The sequence below is a fragment of the Anomalospiza imberbis genome, chromosome 3 (genome assembly GCF_031753505.1).
Source record: "Anomalospiza imberbis isolate Cuckoo-Finch-1a 21T00152 chromosome 3, ASM3175350v1, whole genome shotgun sequence".
Classification (NCBI taxonomy): domain Eukaryota; kingdom Metazoa; phylum Chordata; class Aves; order Passeriformes; family Viduidae; genus Anomalospiza; species Anomalospiza imberbis.
The window spans coordinates 41745136-41771660 of record NC_089683.1 but is presented as its reverse complement, the minus strand read 5'-3'; the positions used below and the strand labels follow the sequence as shown (position 1 = coordinate 41771660).

General features: G+C 36.3%; 1 protein-coding gene across 2 annotated transcripts in view; it reads left to right on the top strand.

The window, feature by feature from the left end:
- The window catches only part of ASCC3 (activating signal cointegrator 1 complex subunit 3), a 249556-nt gene extending 223031 nt beyond the window's left edge, over positions 1 to 26525 (top strand). For both annotated transcript variants that reach the window (XM_068184147.1, XM_068184148.1), the window contains exons 37-42: positions 4456 to 4680; positions 16976 to 17127; positions 17640 to 17790; positions 23634 to 23840; positions 25652 to 25827; positions 25920 to 26525. In XM_068184147.1, coding sequence (XP_068040248.1) covers positions 4456 to 4680; positions 16976 to 17127; positions 17640 to 17790; positions 23634 to 23840; positions 25652 to 25827; positions 25920 to 26055 — 1047 coding nt within the window. In that variant the 3' untranslated portion in view covers positions 26056 to 26525. The remainder of the gene's footprint in view (positions 1 to 4455; positions 4681 to 16975; positions 17128 to 17639; positions 17791 to 23633; positions 23841 to 25651; positions 25828 to 25919) is intronic.

Here is a 26525-nt window from a genome sequence, read left to right as displayed (position 1 = left end):
TTATAAGTCAGATGTTACCTAGCTATTCACAAAATATCAGTGCTTGTTATTTCTCAATTTTAACCATGCTTCTTTTCTTTATCCTATATTAGGGGTAAGTGGGTATGACCTAAATGAGGACTAGTACAGGTTGCTCCAAATTTTGTATTCCAGCTGCTTCCTATACAGTGTGTCACAATGTGGCAGGTTTGGATGCTGCACTAGAGTACTCTGTATCACTTTGTACAATGGATCAAAAGACAAAAGCCAATTATATAATAATATTACCATTGAGCTTATATTCACCTATCCAGTGTTCCAAAGATCAAAATATGCTGTTTTTCACTTGGGAAAATAAGTTGGGTATTGGCATGCCATTGTACTTCTGGTAGCAGAGAACTAAAATAATGCATTATTCCTGTTAATTGCAGAACAGCTGTAAAAAACCACCCACATTTATTTATTGTGGCTCATTCATTCTATTCACAAAAGTATGATTTTTGCAGTCCTTCAGCATGTACTTAGACTATTAGAGAAGTTTATGTAATTTAAATCAAGTTTCAGGTAGAGAGAATGGAATTACTGAACTAGCTAAAAATTATCCTTGTCTTTTCTCTTTTTTTATGTTAGTATTTCATTTTAGAACTAGTCTGCTGCAGTATTTTTTATACTTTCATTTAAAAATTGTTTATTTTTGTAGAAAAATGTTCTAAGAATTCTTTTGTCTTGTTTCTTTTGACATCAGAAACTTGAAAGAGAGCAAAATATGTTCCAAGTTTATTGAAGTTGAAAATATGGTGTGAACCCAATACACTGATTGGGTTCACCGTATCTATATAAAGGAAAGGAACATACAGACAGTCAATTCTAAGGCAGTTTCAATAACATTGCTAAAGAAAAGACTGCTGGTTCAACTCTGGAATGTGAGAAACTATTTTTGGTTTGGTTTAGACCCTCATTGTTACAAATTAATCAACTGCTCTTTAAAGTCTAGAACTCATTAACTTTATAAGTTCTACTGTTCCCATGACTGAACTTCACTTAAAATATTCAAGTTTGCTTTAGTAACTCACCTTGATTCTATTTCTGCCTGTGGTCCACAAGTATCCTCTCCTGTAGACAAAGTGGAAAGATGTACTTACTCGAGATTTAAAATATTTTAGAAGATCTAAATGTGGTATAAGTTTATAGCTCAGTTCTCATTATAAATCAGTAATTTTGGCCGAACTTCCACTTTTTGTAGGTAGAAAGAAAATCTGGGGGGGGTTTAACCCTGTGGACTCTGCAGAGCACAGTACTCACCATATTGGATACCTATTTAAATTTTAGCTTGGTCTGGCTTCTCAAATGCCTGATAGTAGCACAAAACTGCAAAAGATATATTTTAAAGTAGTATGAGTTGTCTCCTTTTAGGGCTATTCTAACAGTTCAAATAAAGGGTGATGGTAAGCTGCATATTTGGAGCATGATGTTGTAGACAGGACTCTAAGATGATTCTGTGGCTGCTGTTATGCAGGAAACAGAATTCAATTACCCGAATAGCCCTTTGGCCTTGTAAAATGTAACTGTCGAGATTATGCAGGTCTGTGTGTGACATTTCTCACTGGCAGTACAAGTTACTGTCTCCTATACGAGCACCCTGTATCACATGGAGGTTGAAATGTAAGTTTGAGATGACTCCTACACCCTTGAAATGATGCAGCAGTCTCTAATGCCCAAAAGGAGACATTATTGGGGAAGTCCATCACAGAAATGTAGGAGAGAGAGATGTGACCTGACTACCGAATGCACAGTTGCAAAACCTGGTTATCTTCTGGTATACACCAAGTTATGCTTAACTGTGTAGGTGCTTGTAAACCTGTTATTTGTGCATGAGCTGCAACAGCTCTGATTTAAGAGGAGAAAAAGAGAAAGTGAAAAATGCACAGAAGTGCTTTGTAGATTAATTATGAAGCTTGTATTAAGTTTCTTGACTTTAGAATGAAGATTAATGACTGATATGTAGTTTGATCTGTTTCATCACCCATGGAAATAAGAACAGCGTTCAGATACTAAAACAATATATATTATATATTGTGTGGAATACTTGAAGCTACAGCCTTTACAGAACAGATTGAGATTTGCAATGAAAAGGAAAACTAAAATGAAAAAATATTGAGTGAACAGCAGGGCCCATTTGAGGTGATTACAAAGGATGTTTCTTTATTCTGTCTTTTCTTATGCAACCTGAAAACAGTAGCAGGGGGTTACAAGCAGAGTTCATCACAAAGTTGTCAATCACTGTCATTTAACATTTTGCAATGGAAGATGTCTTTATTCAAGGACAGCTGGGCAAATCAGAGAAACAGATTTGCAGTTAGTAGTCTGTCCAGCCTACTCTAAGCAAACAAGGACAGGGCAGACATACCGGCCTCTCACATAAAAATATAATGGACTCTGCTGACCTCAGTGCCCTCCATTCAGCTTCATTCTCAGTTGTATAAAAGCTTCACTACCCATTCTCAATTTCCTTTAATTACCTACATGATGCAGATAAGAAAATGAACCTCACTTACTTACAGTCAATGATCACAAACAGGAAATTAAGTAGGCAAGTTGTTTAAAATAAGAGGAGTGTTTTGGATGTAAATAAAACGTGCTGGGGAAGAATTAGGGAAAATGCATTTTCAGAGGTACCAATTGGTCTGGACTGACTTGGCTGATCCTCCTTCTTTCTGCTACTTTTAACTGCAAAGCAAAACTAAGTAAAAAATCTCCTTGGTAAATATTCTTTAAAATATCTTTGAAGGAGAAGCCAGTTAAATAAAAAGAGTGAAGCAAACATGCAGCCTTCTATAGGGCTTAAAAAGATTGTGACCTTAGGTTCAGAGAATAAATGACCACAGTTTTCACAAGAGATCTAGCAGAGACATCCAGGATTAAGCAGCAGTTGTCTCTATTCAGTCTTCACTTCTAATCTGCAGTTGAGATATGAAATAAGTTAATGACATTCTGATTTTCTTTCCAAACCTTAAATTGTCTAATGGTTACCATTCCTTTTACATTGATATCACAGTTTAGATACACCATTTTAAAAAATAGAAAATTCTGTGCTGTCAGTTGTCAAGGAGTAAAAACCAGCTATCTAACTGCTTTTAGGAATTTTCAGAAAAGGTTCTATGTCTTAGGATATTAATGAGGGGATATGGGTCTTTGTAAGTCAATTAGGTAGTCCAATTAGGTGTTCTAAAATTGCCATTTTTCTTTACCTCAGTCTTCACTGGTTACTGTTGTGAATATTTCATTAATATGGATTTGCAGGAAGTCTGATGAAATTGAAGACTAAAGTGCAAAATATTGAATCTATAGTTTAAGAGGAATATAAAACTCTGAACACTTTAAATTAATGGTCTCTGCTAAGCCTGTAGTTTCAAAGACATTGCCCTTCAGGCTCCCCAAATGACTTTTTATTTTATGTCAAAAGAAATAGGCTCTCTTAAATTACAGATGGAAAAGACATCACATATTATAAAACTCTTACCTTACTTGCAAGTTTTATAATTCAGAAAGATAGTTCTCACTCCAAACGATATGTTCACACGTACATGCACAAGAGGATTTTGTGGAGGGAAAATTTGCCGATTAAGTCACAAAACTGATTCTTTAGCCTAAATTATCATTCTTAAGATGTTTCAGTTGAACTTTTATTCAAAGACAGTGGATTTCCCAAGAGGAGAATTGTCATCTCTGCCTGGGATACCAAAACAGCTGTACTTGCTCCTTTCAGCCACTATGATGTTGCTACTTATAACTACATTTAGATTACATGTTGGTGGGCAGCTCCTTTTTGGAACACTGAGAAAGTTCTTACACAGCTTTCAATTTGGCATGAATAGCATTAGTACCACTCCTGAACACAGAGAATGTTTTCACCACCTGCTTAAAATTTTGTACTTTGTTTTGATCACTCATCATCAGTTGCTTAGACACTGACTGCTCAAAATATTGAAAACATATTTGAAAAGAAGCATATAAGAGTTCTTCCAAAGCTACTGGGTTTTGAATACCAAGAGAAAAACTTAAAACCTGACAATTGAAAATATGAGGTTTTGACTTCTTTATAGCTAATCTTAAAATGTTTTTGTGACCCAATGAGGTAGGATACCTGTGGGTCATCTTCTACTACTGAATCCATCCAATGAATCTATTTATTTCATGGCATTTATTTTCCTCTTCTCTAATGTTAGTATCAGCAATGTGGAAAGAAAAATGTTTAAAATTTGTGTGTCAATATTTGAAAATATTATATTAGTTATTGTTTTCCCATGTGTGATTTTGATAAATAACTACACTTTCTAAATATTTAAATGCTGCTATTTTTGTGTTGAAATCTAACTGTAATAAATTAAATGCATATAGTTTGAATGCCTCAGTAAGCAGTAATAGTTATTCTGAAGTTAATTACAATGATTAATTTTTATTTTGATTTTTTTAAAGAATGCTGACGAGTACACAGATCTGCCTGTGAGACACAATGAAGATCAGATGAACAGTGAACTGGCCAAACACCTTCCAATTGAAGTCAATCCCCATTCATTTGACAGTTCACACACGAAAACACACCTCTTGCTACAAGCCCACTTCAGTCATGCCATGCTGCCTTGTCCAGATTATGCAACTGATACAAAGACAGTGCTGGATCAAGCAATCAGAATATGCCAGGTATTTTGATGCATTTCAGTATATAACTCTTGCTGGCTTACTGTTTATTGTTAGAGTGTTGTCATATTTTGAATATAGAAGAATGTGACGATTTCTTGCAGTCTTGTGGAGAGCTGGTACCACACGATATTATAACGCCTTGTTTAGGGAGGAACTGGATGCCCATAATGGTTCCCACTTTACAGAACTGGAGGTAAACAAACTTAGAGCAAAAGACAGTCATGCTCTGACCGGAGGCATCTACTGCCATATAATGACCTCTGCTTTCTTTGCAACAGCTTTTTATCTCTGTGTCGTGGAATGTTGTATGAGAATCATTCTGGCATGGATGTGGTCCCTGCAGATTGTTATGCTGATACCCAAGAACCTGTGTCCCCCGGGTACTTCTACTTTTCTAGCACTATAGTCACTCCCAAGTACAAATCTAATGTGTTTTGAAATCTGATTTGGGGTGAAATACGGGGGTTTTCACTATGCTCCTCTACCTAGTGTAAAGATACATCTTCTATGTCCCAATGATCACAGAGTCAAAGAGCGTGTTTTTAAATGCAGATTTTAAACTCACCCTGAAGACTTGTGAGTTTTTACAGTTGTACTGCAGTTGCAGCCCACAGAAACTAAACCGACCGTGGCGGGGTACTGGTAACAAGCAATCACATGCACAGCTGCCACCTCAAAAGAATTTTAAAGCATCAATTGGAGACTGGGATAGAGTGCTGCCATGTCTGAAAAGCTCAGTTACAGTTACAGCAGGAAAGGTGAGCTCTAGCTGTCACAGGAAACAACTGACCCTCTGAGTCTCCTGGGAAGAATTCTTCTCTTTAGCAGAACTGCACAAGGACTCATTCACAGGTTCTTGAAGATCAGGCAGCCTTCAACAAACTACTCTTTTTATGTTTCTGACTTCAATATCTGTAAAATAGAGCCAGTACTTCTTTCTTCCTACAGTTTTTGTTTGCTCAGATTTTAATATCCTCAGTGATCTGTTTGTCAACTATCAAACAGAAGCTTTGCTGTCGTTTGAAGCCTGTTGGTGATACGGTAACTGCAAACATCATTGTGTCAAGCCTGGCAGTTTGTAAAACTGCTCAATGAGAAACTATTAATCAGTGCTCTAGACAGAGAAAATACTGTGTGCAATTCAGTCCAGCAATTTGGATAAGGCTTAACCTTACACTAATAAAAACAAGCTTAAAATACTAATACCAAATTAAGCAAAACTGAAATTAGGGAATGTAAGAAACAAATAACACCACAGATGTTACTGCTACACAGTCCTAATCTTGGTAACCAGCAGTGCTTGGATGCTAGTCTGTTTCAGATATTTCAAATCAATAAAATCATGGTGCTGAAAGCATAGAAACAGCTATGCCATATATGCAGCTATTAACAGAGAAAAGCATCACTTGCTCAGGTGAGAAAATTCACCTTTTTTTCAAAGAAATCACATACTTAAAGTTCATTTAGATGTTTGTGGAGTAAGCATTAGGGAGTTAGTTACATATTTGGGGCAAATTTAAATTAAATACTATTTTCTGTTATTATTTTCTTCTGTTTTGCTAAGATTTGGGGCAAATTTAAATTAAATACTAATTTCAAAATATTTCAACAATTATTTTGTTGTTTTGCTAAGAAATGTATTTTCTTAATCCTGCTGCTGCATCAATGTATGTCAGAGACAATAATCACTTAGAAGAACAATTTCTAAAATATGCAACAGTTCTTTAAACTGAAGTAGAGTTCAGAAAAATGCCATTCTATTTTTTGCCTTGGCAATCCAACCTGCAGTTAACTACTATATTGTGTTATATATACAGTCATCTTAAAAAAAAAAAACCTTTAAAAAGAAAAAAAGAAAAACATGCAAGCACTTCTGTATTTTAAAGTTGGCACATGGTTTACATCTCTCGGGAGATTATTGGTTCCATCTTATTAGTCACGCTTTCCAAAGGGAGGTTAAAGTTCCCAGAATCTAAGCAATAGACAGGGTTACACTTTCAATATTGGTTGTTACCTTTTTCCTTAACACTGACCTGCTGATGAACTCTGGGTCAGCCGAGGTAGAAAAAAAGATGGTAGTTATGAGAAAAGGAACTGAAGCATGGAAGGATCCACTGATGAACAGATTCAGTGGGTGTTGTGCTCTGTGTGTGTGAACACATGCTTGTGCATCGTCAAACGTCGAATACAGCAGTGAGGCGGGAATTGGTTTTTGGGTTACATTGAATTTATTTACTTACAAATTATTTTAGTGTTGAGGTTGTATAGCTAACCTTCAAATTGTGACCTGAACATAAACTGTTCTTTTTGCTGGTGGGTACATGAACAACAGACTTTTCATATCAGCATTACTTGTCCGTTACAAGAAAGAAAGATCTTTCAAAGAACTTTTATAGGTGGTTATACAGCAGGCCTTTATCCCAGGTCCCCTGCAGTGCAGATTTGCCATCTCTAGCCATTATATGTAAGCAAGCCTCTTTCCATCACAGACTATTAAACTTCTTCAATCTTCTGTGGTGTCTTTCACCTGAATCAGCCTTCCCTCCCATGACTCCTTTCCTGTCCCACATGTTTCATTCTCCCTTCCATTCCTCCAACACTTTCTGGGCTTTTTCATTGCTAGTACAGGCTGAATATTGTTACTGGTCCAGCAGAAAACCCTGTTAACAGCATTACATAGGTAAATGTAGCTGCTGGATTCCAGGTAAGATTTCACTATACTTTGACAAAAAAATTATGCAACAACTCTTAAATCATTCTTCCTTAGATGTCTTTAAAGTTTTAGCTCTACATTAGAATTCTCTTGTTTATATTTTCAATGAAATAGTTCAATTAAATATTAGCATTTAACAGAATTTGAGGAGTTACAGTACTGGCTTAATAGGGGAATGTAATTTTGAGCATAAAAAAAGGGAAGAAATATATTCTGTTACAGTTTTCCTATGGTTAGTATTTGTTAGATATAGGTGGAATTCATTATAGCAAGATAAAATTTAGTATTTATATACCTAGGATGAAATGCAGAATCTTTTCCTTTTACTGCAGAAACATGAGGAATAGCAGTATACAACCTTTTGGAATGTGAGTGCCTATCTGCTCCCACTCCCATCTCTGTAATGGATGGCCACTGAGGCATTGACTAGGCTGACAGATCACCCCTGCTCTACACTGAAAACCTCAAGTTAAAATCTAGTTTGTTATCAGTGGCAGGCTCTCACAGATAAAGTACAGGAGGTTCCCATGGCTCAAAAAAACTGCCTCAACTTCCTGTGTGACCTTGGCCAATTCATTTATTTTTTATTTGCCTCAGATACCACAAGTACAGTTACAATAGACAATACATTCTCTTCAAGCCTAGCACTCTGTTATTTTTACTGAGAAAAGCTGAAGGTGTCATTAAGATGGTGCTGAACACTCCAGTAGCTTCTCAAAATCAAATGTTTCTCCATTTCTTTCAGGAGTATGGACATTAAATAATAAAAATTCTAATGAAAAGGTTTTTTCTAACATTTTTATAAAATATAATTATTATTGTAAAGACTATACTCCACCTTTTTTTCCTATCTTATTTGAGAATACATGAAATTAGTCTCTTTTTTTTTGCTTCTTTTGTCAAGCTTTATATTTTGTGGCTGTGTATTCAGCAATCAGTTCTTATTCTGCTGTTCCAAGACTATTTCCTATATTTGCATTAATTGAAATGGATAATTGAGGCAGTAATACTGTCACTCTCAGATTCAGCAGGGCAGTCTCTTCTCAGAAATAATGTGACAGTTGCTGGCTTTGCATTGGAATTGGCCACAAGCCTCCACTTGTAGTATAATCGTTGATAAAATATTTTAAAATTGCCAGGAGTAGAAGTGCCATGGAGCTCAGCCATAACCTTTGAGAAATGTTTACCTATGGATGTGTTAAACACATCTCAGTAGGGAGAGAAGGTGGACATGAAAACAGATTCCAAACTGCAGAAGAAAGACTACTCTGCATGGGAAACATGCCTATCCCTGTAACAAGGACCTTGTAATCCTATCACTAATGCCCTGTCTTTCCCCATCTTTTTACTCCTCTGGAGAATCTAATTTTGGCAGGAAAGAAAAAAATACTCTTTGCATTAAGCACTGTGTTTCCTTAGCTAGATAGTGATGTGTATAATACTGCTTTAGCCATTCTAAACCAGTCAAAGCTGTTTCTGGTCATTTAAACTGCAACTTTTGCTATCGTTCTTATGAGAATCATCTTTGTGGTACATGTTCAGAGTTGTCAAATATTGCACAAATATGCTGCCCGATTCAGCTAAGAGCTGCTTATGTACAAAATACTTACTGTACTGAACTGCAGACTGTGTAGGTGGGTGGTGGTGGGTCCTCAGAAGGACCAGTAGTACACAGAAGTACTTCTGGCCATGCAGAGGAGCCCATGTTGCCATTTTGGGACTCAAAGAAAGAGAATGTCCTTCAGCTCTGCAGTTCTCATCCTCCCGAAACCTCCTCAGTTCATAACAGTCACAAAAACTATTGATTTGGAGAGCCATGTCCCTTGGATCTTTTGTTTTTCTGCTTATGAGGAAGTGGAGAAGTTTCTAAAGGTCCTAAGAGTGGTTTGAGCTCATGTATTGCTTGCTGGTAGTGCAGGTGTGCCAACTGCTTGCTGGCAGGTGGTGAGAGTTACAGGAAAGGCCTATTTTACAATTGTGTAAGAAAGATTTGTCCAGAAGTGTCCAGGGAAAGAGCTTTTGTGTAATGGTTGCATTGGCAACCGTAAATAAATAGGCAGCTTTACTGAACGAAGGGAAGAGAATCAAATTAACTTGAGAATGCAGAGGATTACTCAGAAACAAGTGAAGAGCAGAGGCCACATCTCTTCAGCTGCTATACATATTCTTTGTGTATGCAGTAATATTCCAGTGATAGCACAATGTTTGCAATTTTACTTAAATACTGTCTGCTTTCATGGCTGGATGGCTATTATTGCACATTAGGAGTGTGGAAATAATAGAATAATCAAAAAATCTTGTAGTGCTTATACTGTGTGGCAACGCTCACTTATAGATACTAAACATAAATGGATCACTTTGTAGGGAAACCACCTGGATATGTTGGGCTGGAAATGCTTCCTTCTTTTGTTGTGTAGGTATATATGTGGGAGAAGGGAGGGTTACCTTTGTGGCATTGGAGTTTTGCTTGCTAAGGATAATCAGTGATCTGGTGCATGGAAGCACCTTGGTGATGGTTTAATGATGATTTGGTGCTGCTTGTGCATAATCCCTCCCCCACCCATGACAAGCCATTTCCCAGTTGGGGCTGAAGGAAATGAGTAATGCTTAACCCATTTGTGTGATCAATTCACTTAAGCAGCTACTGTGAAATGTTAATCACAACTTTAATTTGTACTGCATTAGCATTTTGATTAACTTGTAGGCTTGCTAGCACACTTGAAGCACTTTTGCTCATAGTTACAGCTCGGAAATGACTTTTTGATTAATTAAGTTTGTTAGACAGCAGCTGAGCTTCCTGAATGCTAACCTTAAGGGGCTAAAAGTTCAGGAGAAAGTTACTGGGAATAACTGTTGCTGTTGAAAAGGATTCGTGTGAATGCACTCAAAAAATTTAGATTATTGGCAAAATATTACATACTTACTTTGAAACTGACTCTAAACTGTAAAGAGGACAGATTTATTATGAAAAAGATGCTGTGTATCTTTCATGGTTTTGGTAGATTTCTGTAGTATTTGAAACAAACATTGGCTTTAAGATGTTTATGTTAGGAAATTGGGATTTATTGCAAAGAGATTCTTATCAAAAACATTTTGTTTTTTTACAGTTCACTGGTATAGTAGAAAATATCAATTTATTAATTTGCAATTTGAAAATAAATTGACTATTGGGACTCAATGAGTTCTGAATGTTGGGTTATGCCCTACCAAGTTTACATTGCTGGTATCACGCTCTGTTGCTGCTTTTATTTCTGTAATACTATTAAAAGAAATCAGTAAGAACCCAAGGGTTGCATTCCACTAAATGTAGACAGTAAATGGTTTGTCCTTTCTCCAATTCTGAAAATACTAATAATGTTACTATGGAGGCTAAAGGATGAATACAGGGATAGGAATCTTACGAAGCAGCTAGGAAGGTTGTAATTTGCATACATCAGTGAGACCTTTATGATGATGGGAGAATTAAGAATTAGTCTCTCATAGGGGGTAGCAGAGCATATGGAAGAGGGGACTGAATATGCTTGTAAAAAAAATGTGAAGAGAAGTAGGATACAGAGGGCAGTATAAAAGGAGTGCCTCCTGAATAGGATTAATTACAACTTATTCACTATATCTCTGATGAAGTACAAGGGAGGGTGTTCTGTAGGATGAAACCACGCAGCTGTGCAAGGGTGATTTAATTGATCTGAAAGAACTCCTCCCCCTCCCCAGTTTAAAACATTTCTAAAAATAATTTTGGACTAGACCTCTGAATTTCAAAGGTTCTGTAGATACCTGTTTTACTGATATATAACATACCAAAGGTAGTGACCTTAAACTCTCTGTAATACTTCTTCAAATAAATTCCAACTTTTCAAGTCAGTTGCTGTTTCTGAGATATGTAATTGAAGCATCATAGTCATAATTTATATAAAAACATGAAACTTAAAGGACATGGCACACTTTAACATCTGAAAAAATATTTTACTTCTATTAGCAGAATATCAAGTCACACATGGATCATAATATAGTCTTATGTATTGGAAGGCTTCCTACATTTGAAGCATGTACAAAAAAGATATTATTATTCTGAATTCATAGTTTTTAGGAAAACAGATAAAATGCATACCCTTTTGTCTATTGTCTATAAATATTTGTCACATAAATTCTGTAGTCTTAAACAGCTGTAAGTAGGCACAATTCTAATAATTTTAATAGATCTATGGATTTAAACTCCTACATGTAACTGAAATTTAGTCCTAGACTAAACTTCAAATTCATGAATAAAAGCACTAAAGAAAGTGTCATAGTCTGTGAAGCACTGATATAAAAAATAAGAATAATCTTTTAAGAGTAGATAAACTTGAGCCATGTAACTCACCATGAGTACACCTGAAGTTTTAATTCCTATCCACAAAGTCATTGCCACCAATGGCATCACTGTAGGCACTCAGCTTCCAGCTTCCAGCTGAGTAGTCACAGGTGTAATGCTCAACTGGAATGGCATTTCTTACATTTCTTTAGCTTGCCTCTGTATCCAAAGCAGTTATCATTATAGCTTCATTGACACTTCGCTTGAATATAATTTATCCACAAAATATTAACATTTATGTTTACAGGATTTAAGTCAAAATGCTTGGTATATTCAGAGTTATAGGCCAGGTGACTTCAAAAAGAAAAAGAAATTATTCTAAGCAGTATGCAATCTCTGTTAATGAGATGCAAGCTGTATCACTTTTAACACTTCAATAGCTTATCTTAAAAGAAAAAGCTATTTAAGTCATTTGGGTAGATCAGAAATTCTGCTAGTTTTAGTCTGGTCCCCTGCCACCTACCCAGTCGTACAAGAGTGATCCAGAGTATCTGACTTTCAAATGAGGGATGTGAAAGTAATACCAAAAACAGTGTTTATAAAAACTTTGTTAAAAATTCTCTAGAAGAAAGAATTTAGCAATCAGGATATTTTAGTAGCCTGAAAAATCTCCTAAATGTGTGGGGGTGAGTGGTGGGGTATGTTCATTATGGAACAATTTAGTGTTCCAATTTATTTTGAGCACATATAGGGAGTTCTCAATAACACCAGAGAAAAGCAATATTTTGCTGTCAGTGAGTGTGCCACACACTCACGATTTCCACATCCTGCCTCCATCTTTGCTTCCCCTTGAACTAGGGAGTTATAAACCATCATTTAAATTCCGAGCATCGGCTAGAAAGGGACAGACAAAATTCAGCCTCACTTCAGACTAGAAAGGTACAGTTTGATCAGTTTAAATCATTCCATACCTAAGGATAAGCAGCTGCTGCTTCTGAAAATAGGAAGATGAAAACCTGATCGTAGATGCTGAGCGTTTTGTCTCAATGCACTCCTGGAATGATGACAGCAATAGCAAGACTTTGATCCAAACATTTTGACACTCAATTCCAAATACCATCAGAATGAAAGTTTTTGCCACCTGACAACATCTACATCAGTGAGTTGCTGATCATTGGCCCTTTTGTGCTGCCCCAGCCATGGTTAATAGGTTGTTGCTTCCCACATTGGCACAAGCCAAGGTGCTCTTGATAGTAACAGACAAAATGTAATGGAGGTGTCACTAATTGCTATTATTACTTTGTAACTGTCTGACATTTGGAAGGCTTAAGAGCTATTGCCTGAATCTTTAATGAAAACCCATCTCAATATAGTCATATGCTTTTAATTCTCCTAAGCACAGAAGGAGCCCCAAATAAGAGGATGGTAAATATATTTTCTATTAAAACAACCAATAATTCCTTTGACTCCATCTATTTACCCCATTTATTCTACTTCAGGTTAAAAAGTGGTGGGCTTAGAGGGGTGATTTTATTTTGGTTCCGTTTTTTACTATTTAATTTGTTGGTTTACCAAATTTTTTTTTTTCTGTAGTTAAAGCATCTTTACAGTTTCCTGTTTCACTTGTTGCACTCACTTGTCTTCTTCTTTTAAAATTCTCTCTGTGATGAAATTATCCTGTGTTGGTTTAAATTCTTAGCCTAGAAAGGCAGGTAACCAGTTTGTGCTATTTCCCAGTTTAGAATCATACTCTTAATCTGTTCCAATCTTACCCACTCTAAGATATTTAGAATTTATTTACTGCTTTGAAAAATAAGAGCTTAAAAGCCATAAGTTTCTATAAAATTATACTGGTTTTGACTTAAAACTAACAAGCTAAACAGGTAGCAACTAGATAAATCAGATAGACTAAATACATAATTCATCAGATAATATAAATATTAAATACTTTAAATTTTTGTGGTGTGTATCCTATTCTTTGTTTAGTTGCTTATATTTACGTTTAGAGATAGAGGAATAACTCAATTTGTTACCTTGAGTATTTATAGGAATTTCAGTTACCATTTCAGTATCAAGCATTTCCGTGTTTTACACTTAGAGGAAAACAAAATGTGTGGAGGTTTCCAAGGCAGCAGATGAAACAAGCCAACTTTACCATTGTTCTTACTTTTTCACGATGTCACTGTCTTGGATTTCACATCCAGATAGAGATGCTGTGAATAAATTCTATGGGTAAAGAAGCAGAAAATAAGGAGGAAAAGAGGATTTGCTGTGTGGATTCATTATAACAATGTGGAACACAGAGTCTCACACACACAGGCTTTCCTTACTCCCTACGGGATATCTGTCTGTAGGCCTCTATCAGTTTCTAGGAGATTTTCTATGTGAAAGGATCCTCCAGTTAATTTCAAAGTATAGCTTGTTTTAGATTTATCTTTGTCTTACATCTTCACTCTTCTTTTCCCCTTTTCAAATCTCTGCTTAAAAGAGGGGATAGATTAAAAAAAAAAAAAAAAAACAGGAAAAAAAAAACCCAAACAAACCAAAACAATGTAAACAGTGTTATGTGTGCATCTCCAGAAGCATTCTATGAACCACTGCTTCATGCTGACTAAAAATACAACTTGCTGTATTCTTCTTGTCGCTCATGGAAAATACAGGATATTTGTGCACCCGTTATTCTTCACATACATACAGCAGTATCATCATTGGGGAACATGATGTTTCAGGCTGTCAGAATAGCAGAAAAGAACAAGAATCAGGTGGTGGAGAACAGGAGGCAGATACCAGACTCTCTCAGTAACACAGACTGCTCAGAAACAAAGACTGTACTGTGTGGATAGTCTTCAACCTACTGTAAAATGTGAAATCAGGTAAAGAGCAGCTCATTTTGTAAGTTTCAAAGATTGACTCCAGTCTGATGCTGAGAACAATTCCCTCCTTATGCAGGTAAATGTCATATGAACCAACATATAAATCTGCAGGCCACAAAGCTTCTCCTTTCAAATTTGATTTCTAACATAATTTTATTTTCTATTTGGTGAAAATAATCCTACGTGGAAATCACTTTGGCAAGCCAAGTGAAAAGATAGAAAATGGAAACCAGTAAGATTGTGTTATGAGATACACATTTTAGGGTCACTAGAAATGTTAGAGAGTTTCAGGATGCTATGACTCCTCCTCCAAAAAAATTAAATATTAAATCTTTATTAGCTGAAAGGCCCTTTATCCACAATTCATGAGAAATGAGACGACATTTGGGTAATACAGGGTAACACTTCAAATATTTTTCTAAGTGTCACTGATCTTATCACCCCGATCTGGAAAAAAAAAACCTGTTGAAATTGCATTGTAAACTGCTAAAATAAACTGTGTGACTCGGCCAGGAGCGAAACTAACTTGTGTCTTTAAAGTCAGTATTTCTCCAGAATCAGTGTAATTTAATTGAAATAGCTCTGCGTGTGTAAACAACTCCTTTGTTTAAAGAAGATTTCACTGTTTAGTTTGCCTTAAGTAAATGCTGCCTTTTGTTTGTCTGTAAAACATTTGATTAAATGTAAAGACTTACACAGACAGCTTCTCCTCATTACACTAGTGGCTGGAAAATAAGTTAAAATGGTGCAGGTATCTGCTGCCTAAGTAAGTATCGAACAATATCATTTGTGTTTACAAGAAAAACCCATGGAAACATCTGAAGCCTAGTCCTAAAATCAAACTACAACCCTCCTTACACCAAAATGGTATTTAAAAAGGTGTTAAAATTGTTCAGTACACCAGATGCAATATATCAATGTTCCTTGCTTTCTTAAAGGAAACCTATTTTCTGGTATTTTAATCAAACATTAAATTCCTTCCATGGCAAGCTACTGTTGAATATATGACTTTCTAGTCCAATCTGAATTAGAGTGTTTTAATATGAGGACCCACACTTTATTGTGATCATAATGTTACTGAACAACAAAATAAGCGAGACAACTAATACATTATAGCAATTTTTTTTTTCACCAGCTGAAATGCTTTCATAAATCATAATAATTCTTATAAATCATAATAATTCTTTCAATGTACTATAGACAGGGTGGAAAGTATGCTATATATCCAAATAGCTGCATTTACTATTTTAAAAAGTTGAAACCAAAAATTCATGTTTGATGCTTTTTCCCTTGGAAGAACTCTTAAATTCACTTTCAGACTAACCAAACAAACTGTAAGTCCAGTCAAGAAAAAAAGCAAGCAGTGGGCCATAGGGCCATTTGCAGTGCAAAATCCATACTGAATTAGCTTTAGATCTTTATGCAAATAAGAGGTATACTGTTAGTAAACAGTATACTTCTTATTTGTGCTGTCAAAACATGGGAAGTAGAAATGGAACAGAAACTCCTGAGGCATGGAAGGCAGGATCATTTTTAACACTTTGAAATCTGGTGTATAGATGCATAGGGAGTTTTTGTTTGCTTGTGTTTTCTGTGTACTTTGGGGAATCTTTTCAGGATCAGGACAGAGATGCCAAAGGAGAGACAGCCAAATATCCCTCATTCTCAAGACAGTCAACTGTTTACAGTGCAAAGGGCAAAATCCATTTTGTTTCAGATCGCTTTTACTCACCATAGGTAAAATATAAGCTATTTTGTAAGCTTTCTTCAAGATTTCAGCTTATGTGTCAGTGTTGAACAAAACCTCTAATATGCTATTAAGCTAAATTTTAGTGCTTTTATCTAGTCAAATTTCAGGGTTTTTTTTTAAAGTACTTAGTTCCAATGGAAATAATAATTCCTACTGGTAAATGACATTAGTATTAATTTTTGAGCAAATATAATTGGTGGTGTTCTTAAATAGTTCAAGGATTTTTGAATAACTGTGTAATTCTGAGAAAGCTCTCATGTCAAAATATAAATAAATTCTGCCACTAATTGTAACTGTTTCTTTTACAGTAAATGTTGAGATTTTTTCCCATCATTCTGAGTTGGGTTGTGTCAAAGAGCAGTTATTTGTAAGGAAAAGCTTCTACCTTCAGTTCTCACCCCCAAAACCATTGTGTAAATTAGCTTTTAAAGAGTAAGAACTGATGACAATGATAGAGAATTTAATTCATCTTTTTTCAAGGTTAATTCCAAAGGTGCCTAACTGTCATCAATAGAGGCTGAAGTAAATTCCTATGTCAATGCCTAGAAATCACTGTATGTTAAATATTAATCACATGCTGTTCCTTGTGTGAACCATATGAACCAGGTATGCAATTCTATTTGCATTCTTCTTTTTTTTTTTTTTTATAATGTGTCTCTTTTGCTTAGGCAATGCTGGATGTTGCAGCACATCATGGCTGGCTGGTGACTGCTCTGAACATAACCAGCCTGGTGCAGATGGTGGTTCAGGGTAGATGGATACATGACTCATCCCTGCTTACTTTGCCAAATATAGAGCTCCAGCATCTTTACCTTTTTCGGTATGTAATTCTTTTAAGCATTAGCAGGTTTCCAGTTTATTTCTACTTCCTGCTGCTGATTGTGTTTGAATGGCATTGTTGTGCCTGAGAATGTTCGTTAACGAATCAGAAGCAGAACTCTGTCTTTCACAGTGATGCTTTCCCAAATGGATTTTCTGTTTCTGTTTTCAATATTCATTGATTAATTAACCCCCACAGATTATTTTGAGAACCATGATTCCAGACAAATTAACAAGAGACCACTGGAAGGGCTCCAAGTCCTAACAAATCTAACTCTGTATAATAATTATCTCTTTATTTTAATCCATTATAAAACTACATTAGTATCCATCTTAACATCATAGATAATGCAGAGCTCTATAGATGCTTAGATGATGCAGTAATCAATGCTAACCAAAAATAAATGACCACCCTTTAAAAACAGAAAGCAGTACTGAGTTTTACCACCAAAACAACTGAATACAAATGTTTGCTTTCCCTCCCCTGGGCATATGTTTTGCTGTCTGTATCAGGAAGTGGAGCCAAGGCCAAAGGAAAAGTGTGCATGGAGGTTACCAAGGACCTATCGAGTGTCTTCCCGAACTAATGGCTGCCTGCGAAGGAAAAGAGAATGTTTTTGCTTCCATTGTGGACAGTGAGTTGCCAGCAACACAAATTTCACAGGTAACACTTTCTATCTGTGACCATTATCATTGTGATTAGAAAGGGAGAGTTGTTGGGCAAAGAAATACTCTCTCTCCTTCAGTAAATACCATGTGACGTTCCGTATAAAAGTTCAACACATTCATTGCTCTAATTTCAAGGTACTGCTGGCTTTACAGAAGTTCTTATCTTCCTGTTTTCTTGATATTATCCTCACTTATTCCCTGCTAAGCAGTAACGGACTTTGGTTTATGGCTGATATTACCACATCTCTCTGCTCTAAAGTTGCTTCTCTAGGTCATTCAATCTGCTGAGCATTATCCACCTTTTCATAGCTCTGCCCTAGGAATACATGCATTGCAAATGTCATCGTAGCTGGTTTCTGATGTTGTCTGTCAAACACCATTTTTTCTGAGAATACTCTTAGTAAAAGATCCAGCACTTATTTTCTGTTTGAAACAGAAAGAGGAGATGAAAATTTCATACTTTACAGGTGAGGGAAAAGAAAAATATGGTTCCAAAATGTTGAGCTGCTAAAGTCTCATTTTCAGTTTGATTTTCAAGGCATTTGCAGCAAAGGATAGCTATATTCCATAGCATTCATCACATTCTAAGCCTATTGATTTCAAATAAACGTAGGAAAGATGAAAACTTCAAAAGCTATACTTCAAATGTTTTTTATTTGAATTCTTAAAAGGACAGTTTGACTGTTCAGCTTCAGTTAAACCTTTTACTGATACGCAAACAAGAAGAAAAGTACTTAAGTATCTGTAGCAGACATCTGCATTTGTAACCAAATTAACATCAGAATTTTGAATTAAGAAAATGTATTGACATCAAAAAAAGGCTTCCTTTTACAACAGATTTCTAACATAATACACATTGATTTCAGTCCAATTTTCAGATGTGATAAAAAATTAGAACATTGTTATAATTAGTTCAGGGAGAACTCAGAAGTAAACTTACTTAATTTATTTGCATAAATTGCCATTCTGTTATCTTTAAAAGCAAATGCAAATTGGCTCTGTCTGATATGATGATGGTTATTTGGCTCAAAAGTGCTTCAATTTGCGTAGCAATCTGGTGTCGTCTCTGCAGTGAGGCGATCCCAGGTAACATACAAATCCTGAATTATTCCAGAAATTAGTATGTTTAAAGCATCAATTTAAGTGCTAATTGCAGTAGTAATGAGAAAAAGCAGTACTACTGTGAGATTTGCATCTACTGCCCCATCAGTATGCCTGTAACGGCTGCTGACTGGCAGAGGATTTGGCTGCTAATTAAATAATTGTATGCATGGCAGTGTTCTCGTCTGATTCAATAGATGAAGATTAATCCTCAGATAAATATGTTTGGCTGGTATTGAAATGTCTTAGCAGTTTCTTCAAAAATAGCTTGCGTGTATGTGGTGTGTACATTCACACTGTGAATGACTCTATGCCACTATATATCTATGTTTGTAAATACAGATGCATATAAGAGGGAAAAACATAATGTCTTGCCATCATGTGAGAAGAAACTTTCATTTCCATGAGCTGGGAATGGCTTTATTGGGTGTAGCAAAGCCATGACTGTGATGTGCAGGGCATTACAAATGTGAAAGCTTTATACCAATATGTTATATTCCTTGCAGTACTTTTTACAGGAAAAAAAAGTGGAAAACTATTGTAATGCCTTGCACAGAATTAAAATTCATATTGAGACTGCCTGTTGACTGTCTTCATATGTAAAGTCTTTCAGTGCTCACATAGACAGGGGCCAACCAAGAAAAAAATTCTTCAGCATCTGTATTCTATGTTTTCTATAAAGAAAGAACATTAGACTACAGAGTTTAAGCTTAGCCTTCTGGCACCAGACATGAACAGACCTAAATAAAGTGGTAAATATGCCACTAAATTGCCAAAACCATTCTTTTCCTAAAAAACCTCAAAGTATATTGAGCCCATATATTAAAGCTAAAGATTACTAGCAAGACACTGGTAAAAACAGCTTAAGCTGTACATAAATTTCAGGCAGATGGGAAAAGGAAGAAATTTTACATCTGGAAAGGAGAAAATTCCTTTTAAGCAGATTGGTAATTAATTTTTAAATAGTAGCTCTTGAAGCTGCCCATGGATTTGGAATATTAGGCTAGGTCCTGGGGAGATAGATTATTGGCAAAAATACTAATGATGTTTCCAAAGGTTTGTGAAGAATTTTACATTTTATTATAATTTGAATCTATGAGCTTGGTAGATAAATGTATATGTATAGTATGTTAGTATATATGTGCATGTATATATTGGATATGTTGACATATTTAAAAGGAGGTGATATGTGCTTGTGTCTTCCTATACAGCAAAAAAAAAAAAAAACCAGTAAAATTGTCAAAAAATACCTAAGGCACATGGAAGCCTGAGTTTAATTTTACAGAATTTAGTATTATAATTCCAAACCTCACTGAAAGTCAGGGGAGCTTTAAAAGTTGACAACCTAAATTCAAACTATTTAGACTAACCCCACTCTTTGGTCGAAGCTCTATGTTTCAGTGATTCATTGCAATACATATTTCTTTAACAAATCTCTTTCAGTTTCTAAGTCACTTAGGCATTAAACACCTTTTAAAACACTGATTTGATATTGATGTTTTTGAAAGAGAAAAAAGAAACTTCAAGATTGAAAATAAATAAATATTACCTCTACTATAGCGTAATCTACTTTTACTCTGGAAGTATCTGTGATCCTATAATCTTCTTTTAATTTTCACCTGCTACTACTTGACTTTTTTCCTTAGTGAGAAAAGCATTTCTTCATTTTCCCCACATTGCATGCATGATAAAAAGGCAGCCTGCTGTGCATCCTGTATCAATGATCAAGCAGTACTAACTTTCCCTGTAATTTTCAAATACACAAGACTTGATAAATCAAAGAATCAGAGAATCCTTTAGGTTGGAAAAGACCCTTAAGATCATCAAGTAACAAATATCACTAGCCATCATAGGATGACATATTAAATCTACTTTCTTACCTATATAATTAGAAAGTTACTCAGAGTTACTTTGGTTTGTTTGTATTATGAAAACTGCATGATGACATGACAGCCTGTGACAAATAGATTATGTTGGGATTGTGTGATATAAACCAGCCCAAATCATAATCTTCACCAGCCTATGGTGAAGCTAACAGGTAATGCCGCTAAAGGAGTTAATAAATTATGTTCTCTGCTGAAATTAAACTTTGTTCTAACATATGTTAGACCTTGTTCAGGTCTTGTCCTTTGAGACACATAAAAGCTTTCAAGCTTTTATGTACTTTTGATATAAATGATATCTAAAGTACAACCAAAGAGGTGATCACCAGGTTGGTTTATGTCAGGGTGCCTCTCCTTATCTCAGCAGAAATACCCTGCTTATACACACAGAGACACAGTGGGTCTGTAGAGTTCCTACCCTAAGTTTCTTCCTAAAAACCTTTACATTGAACGTCAAATCATTTTCCAGTTGAGATGTTACTACCCAAGTTGTCATTTGGTGTGATCTGCTGGAGGCAGGTTTAGTAGTCTTGTGTATTATATGTATCAAAATCCTGGCAACAACCACTTAGTTAAGAATGTCAGTGGTATTTTTTTCACCTTCTTACTGCTGTCTCTTTTTCCCCATTTTCTTTCAGAGTTGGGAAAAAGAGAGATGTATTATTTCCTTTAAGTCCTCTCTATTTAGTTTCTGTTACATTTTTCCTGTCATTTCCTAGCTAAGACTCCATTAAGAACATTGGTGCAATTCAACTGTGTCCCCTACTTCTGCACTGCAGTTCCTCAGTGCTCACAGCTGGCCCTCCCCACCTTCTGCACTGAACGGACACAGCTGTTCATGCAATACACAGAAGAGGGGAGAGGGAGGGAGAGAGAGAGAGAGAGAGATTAGTTTGTAGCTGAAACCAGTTTTCTCATTTAGTTCAGCCGGGCTCTGGTAATGCAGCCATTTTAATCCAAATAAGCCTGTGCTGCAGCCGAAATGGGCAGTCCTGCCCTCCCTGTGCCGCTTTCACCTCTCCTGACCCAGCTCACCGCACAGCTGCACAAATGCTGTGTCTGCCTCGGGCAGGGAGGTGGGAATGAGCATCTGGGGACAAGGGGAGGCCAGTCAAAATGGCCCGTAGCCAAGTGGCTATGTGAATGCTTGTGCCAGCAGGGGAGGAGGCTGGACCACTTCTTTCAGTGGCACTGAAGGCTCATGCTTATTCAGAGTCGCAGGATTAGAGAATATGTTGCCACAATCAGCTTTAAGCTGATCTAAGTTCATGCTGTCACCAAAATGATTAGCAGGCTGATCCATCTAGCTGCACAATCCCAGCATGGCAATGCCAACATACCGGGGATGGAGACGGGCACAGCGAGCTGGTGGGGAGAATGCTGGAGAGAGACAGCACTACCTTTCCTAGGGCAGCATGACCTTAGGTCTGCTTACCCTGGCTGCTGTATCCCTAATCATGTATTGACATACACTATTATTGCAGTATGACTCCATGTGCTATTATTGTCAGTATGACTCGTGGCAATGATGTCTGCAAAAAGCAAACTGAGCTTTCATTAGGCCTCTAGGCCTTCCAGCACAGAAAAAGTAATTAAGACACATCGAGACAATCAGACACAATCAAAATGAAAATACATTTTGTTGAAACACTACATGGTCAAACCCATACTTGAAAAATAAAATATGCTTTAGTCTTTTTCCAGATAAAACATTTCTGTTCCGTGCTGTTGCCCATGTGACTATGCCTACCCTCTTCGTTCCCACAAGTTCCCATTTTGGTATCTGATGGCTCTTTTCCAAGACCAGTGTTCTTATTTCCCTCCTCTCCTTCCCACCCTCTAGCATTTCACATAAGCTGATTCCTGTTCTTTTCTGGGGGTGGAGGGGAAAGATGGCAGGGCAGAGAGTGATTCTTGGTATTTTGCTTTTTCTTCCAGTGCCATCCTCATCTATCTTTTCCAGCCATAGAAAGGCCACAAATCACTGCCTCCATTCCACAGCCAATCCCATTTCTTTTTCCTAACAAATTTCATTGCATGAACGTGCTGATTTTCTTTTTTACTAAATGAAAGCCTACATTGCTCCCTTCCATTTTTGTCACAGCTTCTCAGAGCTACTTTTCCTTGTCTGTTAGAGACCAAAATGAGAGAAACATAGGGCTGCATATTCAGGATACCTTTTCAAGGTTAAGAGTGTCATGTTGAGCTACACAGATTGTATGTTCTAACAACAGTTCTCTGCACAAGGATGAGAAAGTTGAGGACCTGTTGCAGTTCAAGGGAGACTGCAGAGATTTAAAATTCCTCAGGAAGCCTCTAAGAAGGAGAGTTCATGAGGATCGATGCAAGAAAACCTCAAAAAAAATAGGGATAACTTTGGATATGCAGTTGAACTTTTGGTTAATTATCTGAACTGATCCTCTGAACTCTCTGAGGTTTGCCTATTGCTAATTAGCACTGCACTGACTTGTTCTTTATGGATTATGCTAAGGAAGTTTAATTTAAAACTTAATTATACTAGTTTTTAAGTGGCTTATAGGGAAAAAATACTTTAATCGGGAGCAGTAAGGAATTTTTTCTGTGTTCAGACATCAGTAATCTTAGCAAGGCATGTGTAACGTGCTTGAGGAGTTTCACATTTGTTTTATTTGCTAGGAAGAAAGTAGCATAAGAGGTTAATGAAAAGTATTTTATGTTTATGATTGAGAGTTGTACAATTACATATATTCTAATACACAATAAAATATTATTAATATACAATAAATATGTAGACTGCACATTGAATTGTTATTGCTAGAGTGACAATGATTGTATAGATTATCTTGTAATCCATAGGGATCTGTTTTTTCTACAGGCTTGGAATTTCTTGTGCCGTTTGCCAATTCTAAACGTCACTCTGAGCATTAAGGGCAGTTGGGATGACGCAGTTCAGCCACAGAATGAAGTACCTGTTCCTTCTTGGACAGCAGACACACGAGATGACAAGAGATGGATCAAACTGCATGCTGATCAAGAGTATGTGCTCCAAATAAACCTGCACAGAACCCAGATGGGGTACCAGGTAGACGTATTTATCAATTCCTTCCCTGCACAAGTAATCCATTTACGTTGTCGATGATGCTTTATACTGCATAACAGGTTTCTTTATGGTTTAAGTATTATGTAAATTATAAACACTTTGAAAGCCTTTTCTGTATTCATAGTGAAGAAAATGTTGGTTTTTTTTTTTTCAGGTTGCAACAGGTTAGTAAGTAGGCTCTTAAGGTAAAATCCTAGACCAAATCAATGAAAAAAAAATTCAAACTAATTTATAAGCTTTCCAATTACACTCACAGATGCTTCCAAACTGCATACCAGACTCACCTGTAAATATGTTTCTATTCATAACACATCCTCAGGCCTTTACTGAGAATATTTTCCTTATATTTTACATCTGATGCTTTTCTGAACAGTTCCTAGAACAATTTCCACATACAATTCTTTCCCACTACATTTCACCCACCTACATTTCAGTCCTAGCCCTTTGCCCATTTAAAGCACATCCCATTGCCTCCAGAGCTGGTCAGCTTGCTGGGCACTCAGTAAATCTCGGTGTGCCAAGCCAGAAACTCCAGGAGCTGCACCATTTTCCAACTGCTCTGCCCCAGAACTGCTCTGGCTTTACCTGTGTGTCAGCTCTGAAGAGAGCTGGACCTACCTTTATGTCAGGCACTGCTGACAATGGAGCTGTCACTCACTTATCCAGGCTTTTTTCTGTCATTTACATACCATGAATGGCATATGGACCACCATGGTTATAATTTTGGTAATTAACTTCTCTAACATTTCAAATAATTAAGAATTATAATTACCAGCATTTTTATTAAGATGAAAAGAGCTCAAGATAAAAGTGGAGAACAGTTTTAGGTGTTAGTTCTGAGACTCTTAAGACAATTTCATTTTGATAATAGTGGAGATACATGCGTACTGTTGAAAGTCCTGAAGTTATTGTACAGTAGTTATGAATTACATTTGAAAAGTAGTCTTGTTTCTCAAAAGGCTTTTTGTCGTGACTACAGCAGATTCACCATAGTTGCAAGGGGAAACTGTCTTATTTTAGGAATAACAAGGGGCCAAAGCTCATCCATACATCATTCTTTTTGCTGCACCAGTTACTGGCAGAGACTTTTCCTAAGCAGAAGCCATGGAAGTGAAAGGAGAAGAAGCATTTCATGCAGTGATCACTGGTTTATAAACCTCTCCTAGAATTTGATCCCTCTTTTGTAAAAAACAGCTGGATCAAACTGTTCCTAAAGCTTCATTGCTGTGGTGGTGTTTCTTCTTCCATAAATCTTCAGTAAAACCTTTCCCTCTACAAAACACAAAATGAATGTTGATTGAGTGTGCATCATCATTCTGTATTCAGCTTCCAGCAGTAAAGTCACTGTCTTAAAGAATCACTGAAATAATCTTTCCTTTTGCTATATCAAACTCAAATAAATACTATGTGCTGTTTTTGTCTTTATATTAATCTTGAATAAAGTTGATTCGCTTTATTTAAAGATGTTAGGTTTACAATTAACCCTTCTGTATTAGGAATATGTTAGATAAAGTTACAGAAAGAGAATAGTATTTCCATTCAAGTTTTATTAGTTTACTAAATAAGTGAAATAATATCTTTTATTCTGGATTTTTCACTGTGGACTGTGATTTTTTGTTTTATTCTTTTAACCCCTCTTCTGGAAAGAAATAAGACTATTTTAGTCTGGCTAAATTATAGTCTTACCTAACAATTGATAGCAATATCATTTTGAGGTGTATTTTGTTCAAGGAAAAATGTCATTTTGGAAAAGTGATTTCTAGTTTTCCTAAGCTGTTTCTTTTTCCCAACAGGGAAAGCAGGACAGTAAAGCAATGGCTCCTCGATTCCCTAAAGTTAAGGATGAAGGATGGTTTTTGATACTGGGAGAAGTTGATAAAAAAGAACTCATTGCCCTGAAAAGAACTGGATACGTCAGAAATCGAAATACTGTTTCCGTTGCTTTTTATACTCCAGAAATTCCTGGAAAGTATGACAAACTCTCAAATTCTCTTAGTTATTATGTTTTCCAAGCAGTCAAGACCTAATTCCCAAACTAACAATGCTGCTTTTACTTTTCAGGTGCATCTACACCCTGTATCTCATGAGTGACAGCTACCTTGGCATGGACCAACAGTACGACATTTACCTGAACATTGTACCAGCACAAGGCACCATAGAGGGAGCTGAGGCCAGGAGCCACCTGGCCCTGAAGTAAGGCTCTCTGAAAAGTCCACTCAGTCAAAAGAACTGGTCCTGCAGCTAAGACATCCGGTCATTCTGGGACATCCAAAAATGCATCTGCCTTACTGGAACCAACTTCAAACCTCAAGATGACAGGGAAACCGAAAGTGACTGCTGTATTAATTCTGATGACACCGAGTTAGCCACAGTGGCCTTACTCCTTTATGAAGATTTGTCTTTTCTTGTTTGATCTTTCTTCTCTCAGAAGTCAGATTGTTAGTTGAATTTTAAAACATCAAAATAAAAGACTGAACAGTACTGTAATTTGCGCAAATTCAGGGCTATCATCTTCATTTTGAAAAGTGTTATATAGCCTGTCTATTAATAGCATTTAAATAGTCAACTTTTTTAATTTATAGGGGAAAATACAAAATTTGATCTAAGAGCTGCTGAAAATATTGATAGATGTGTTATATTTCATGTTTAATAAAAATATTCCCAGAA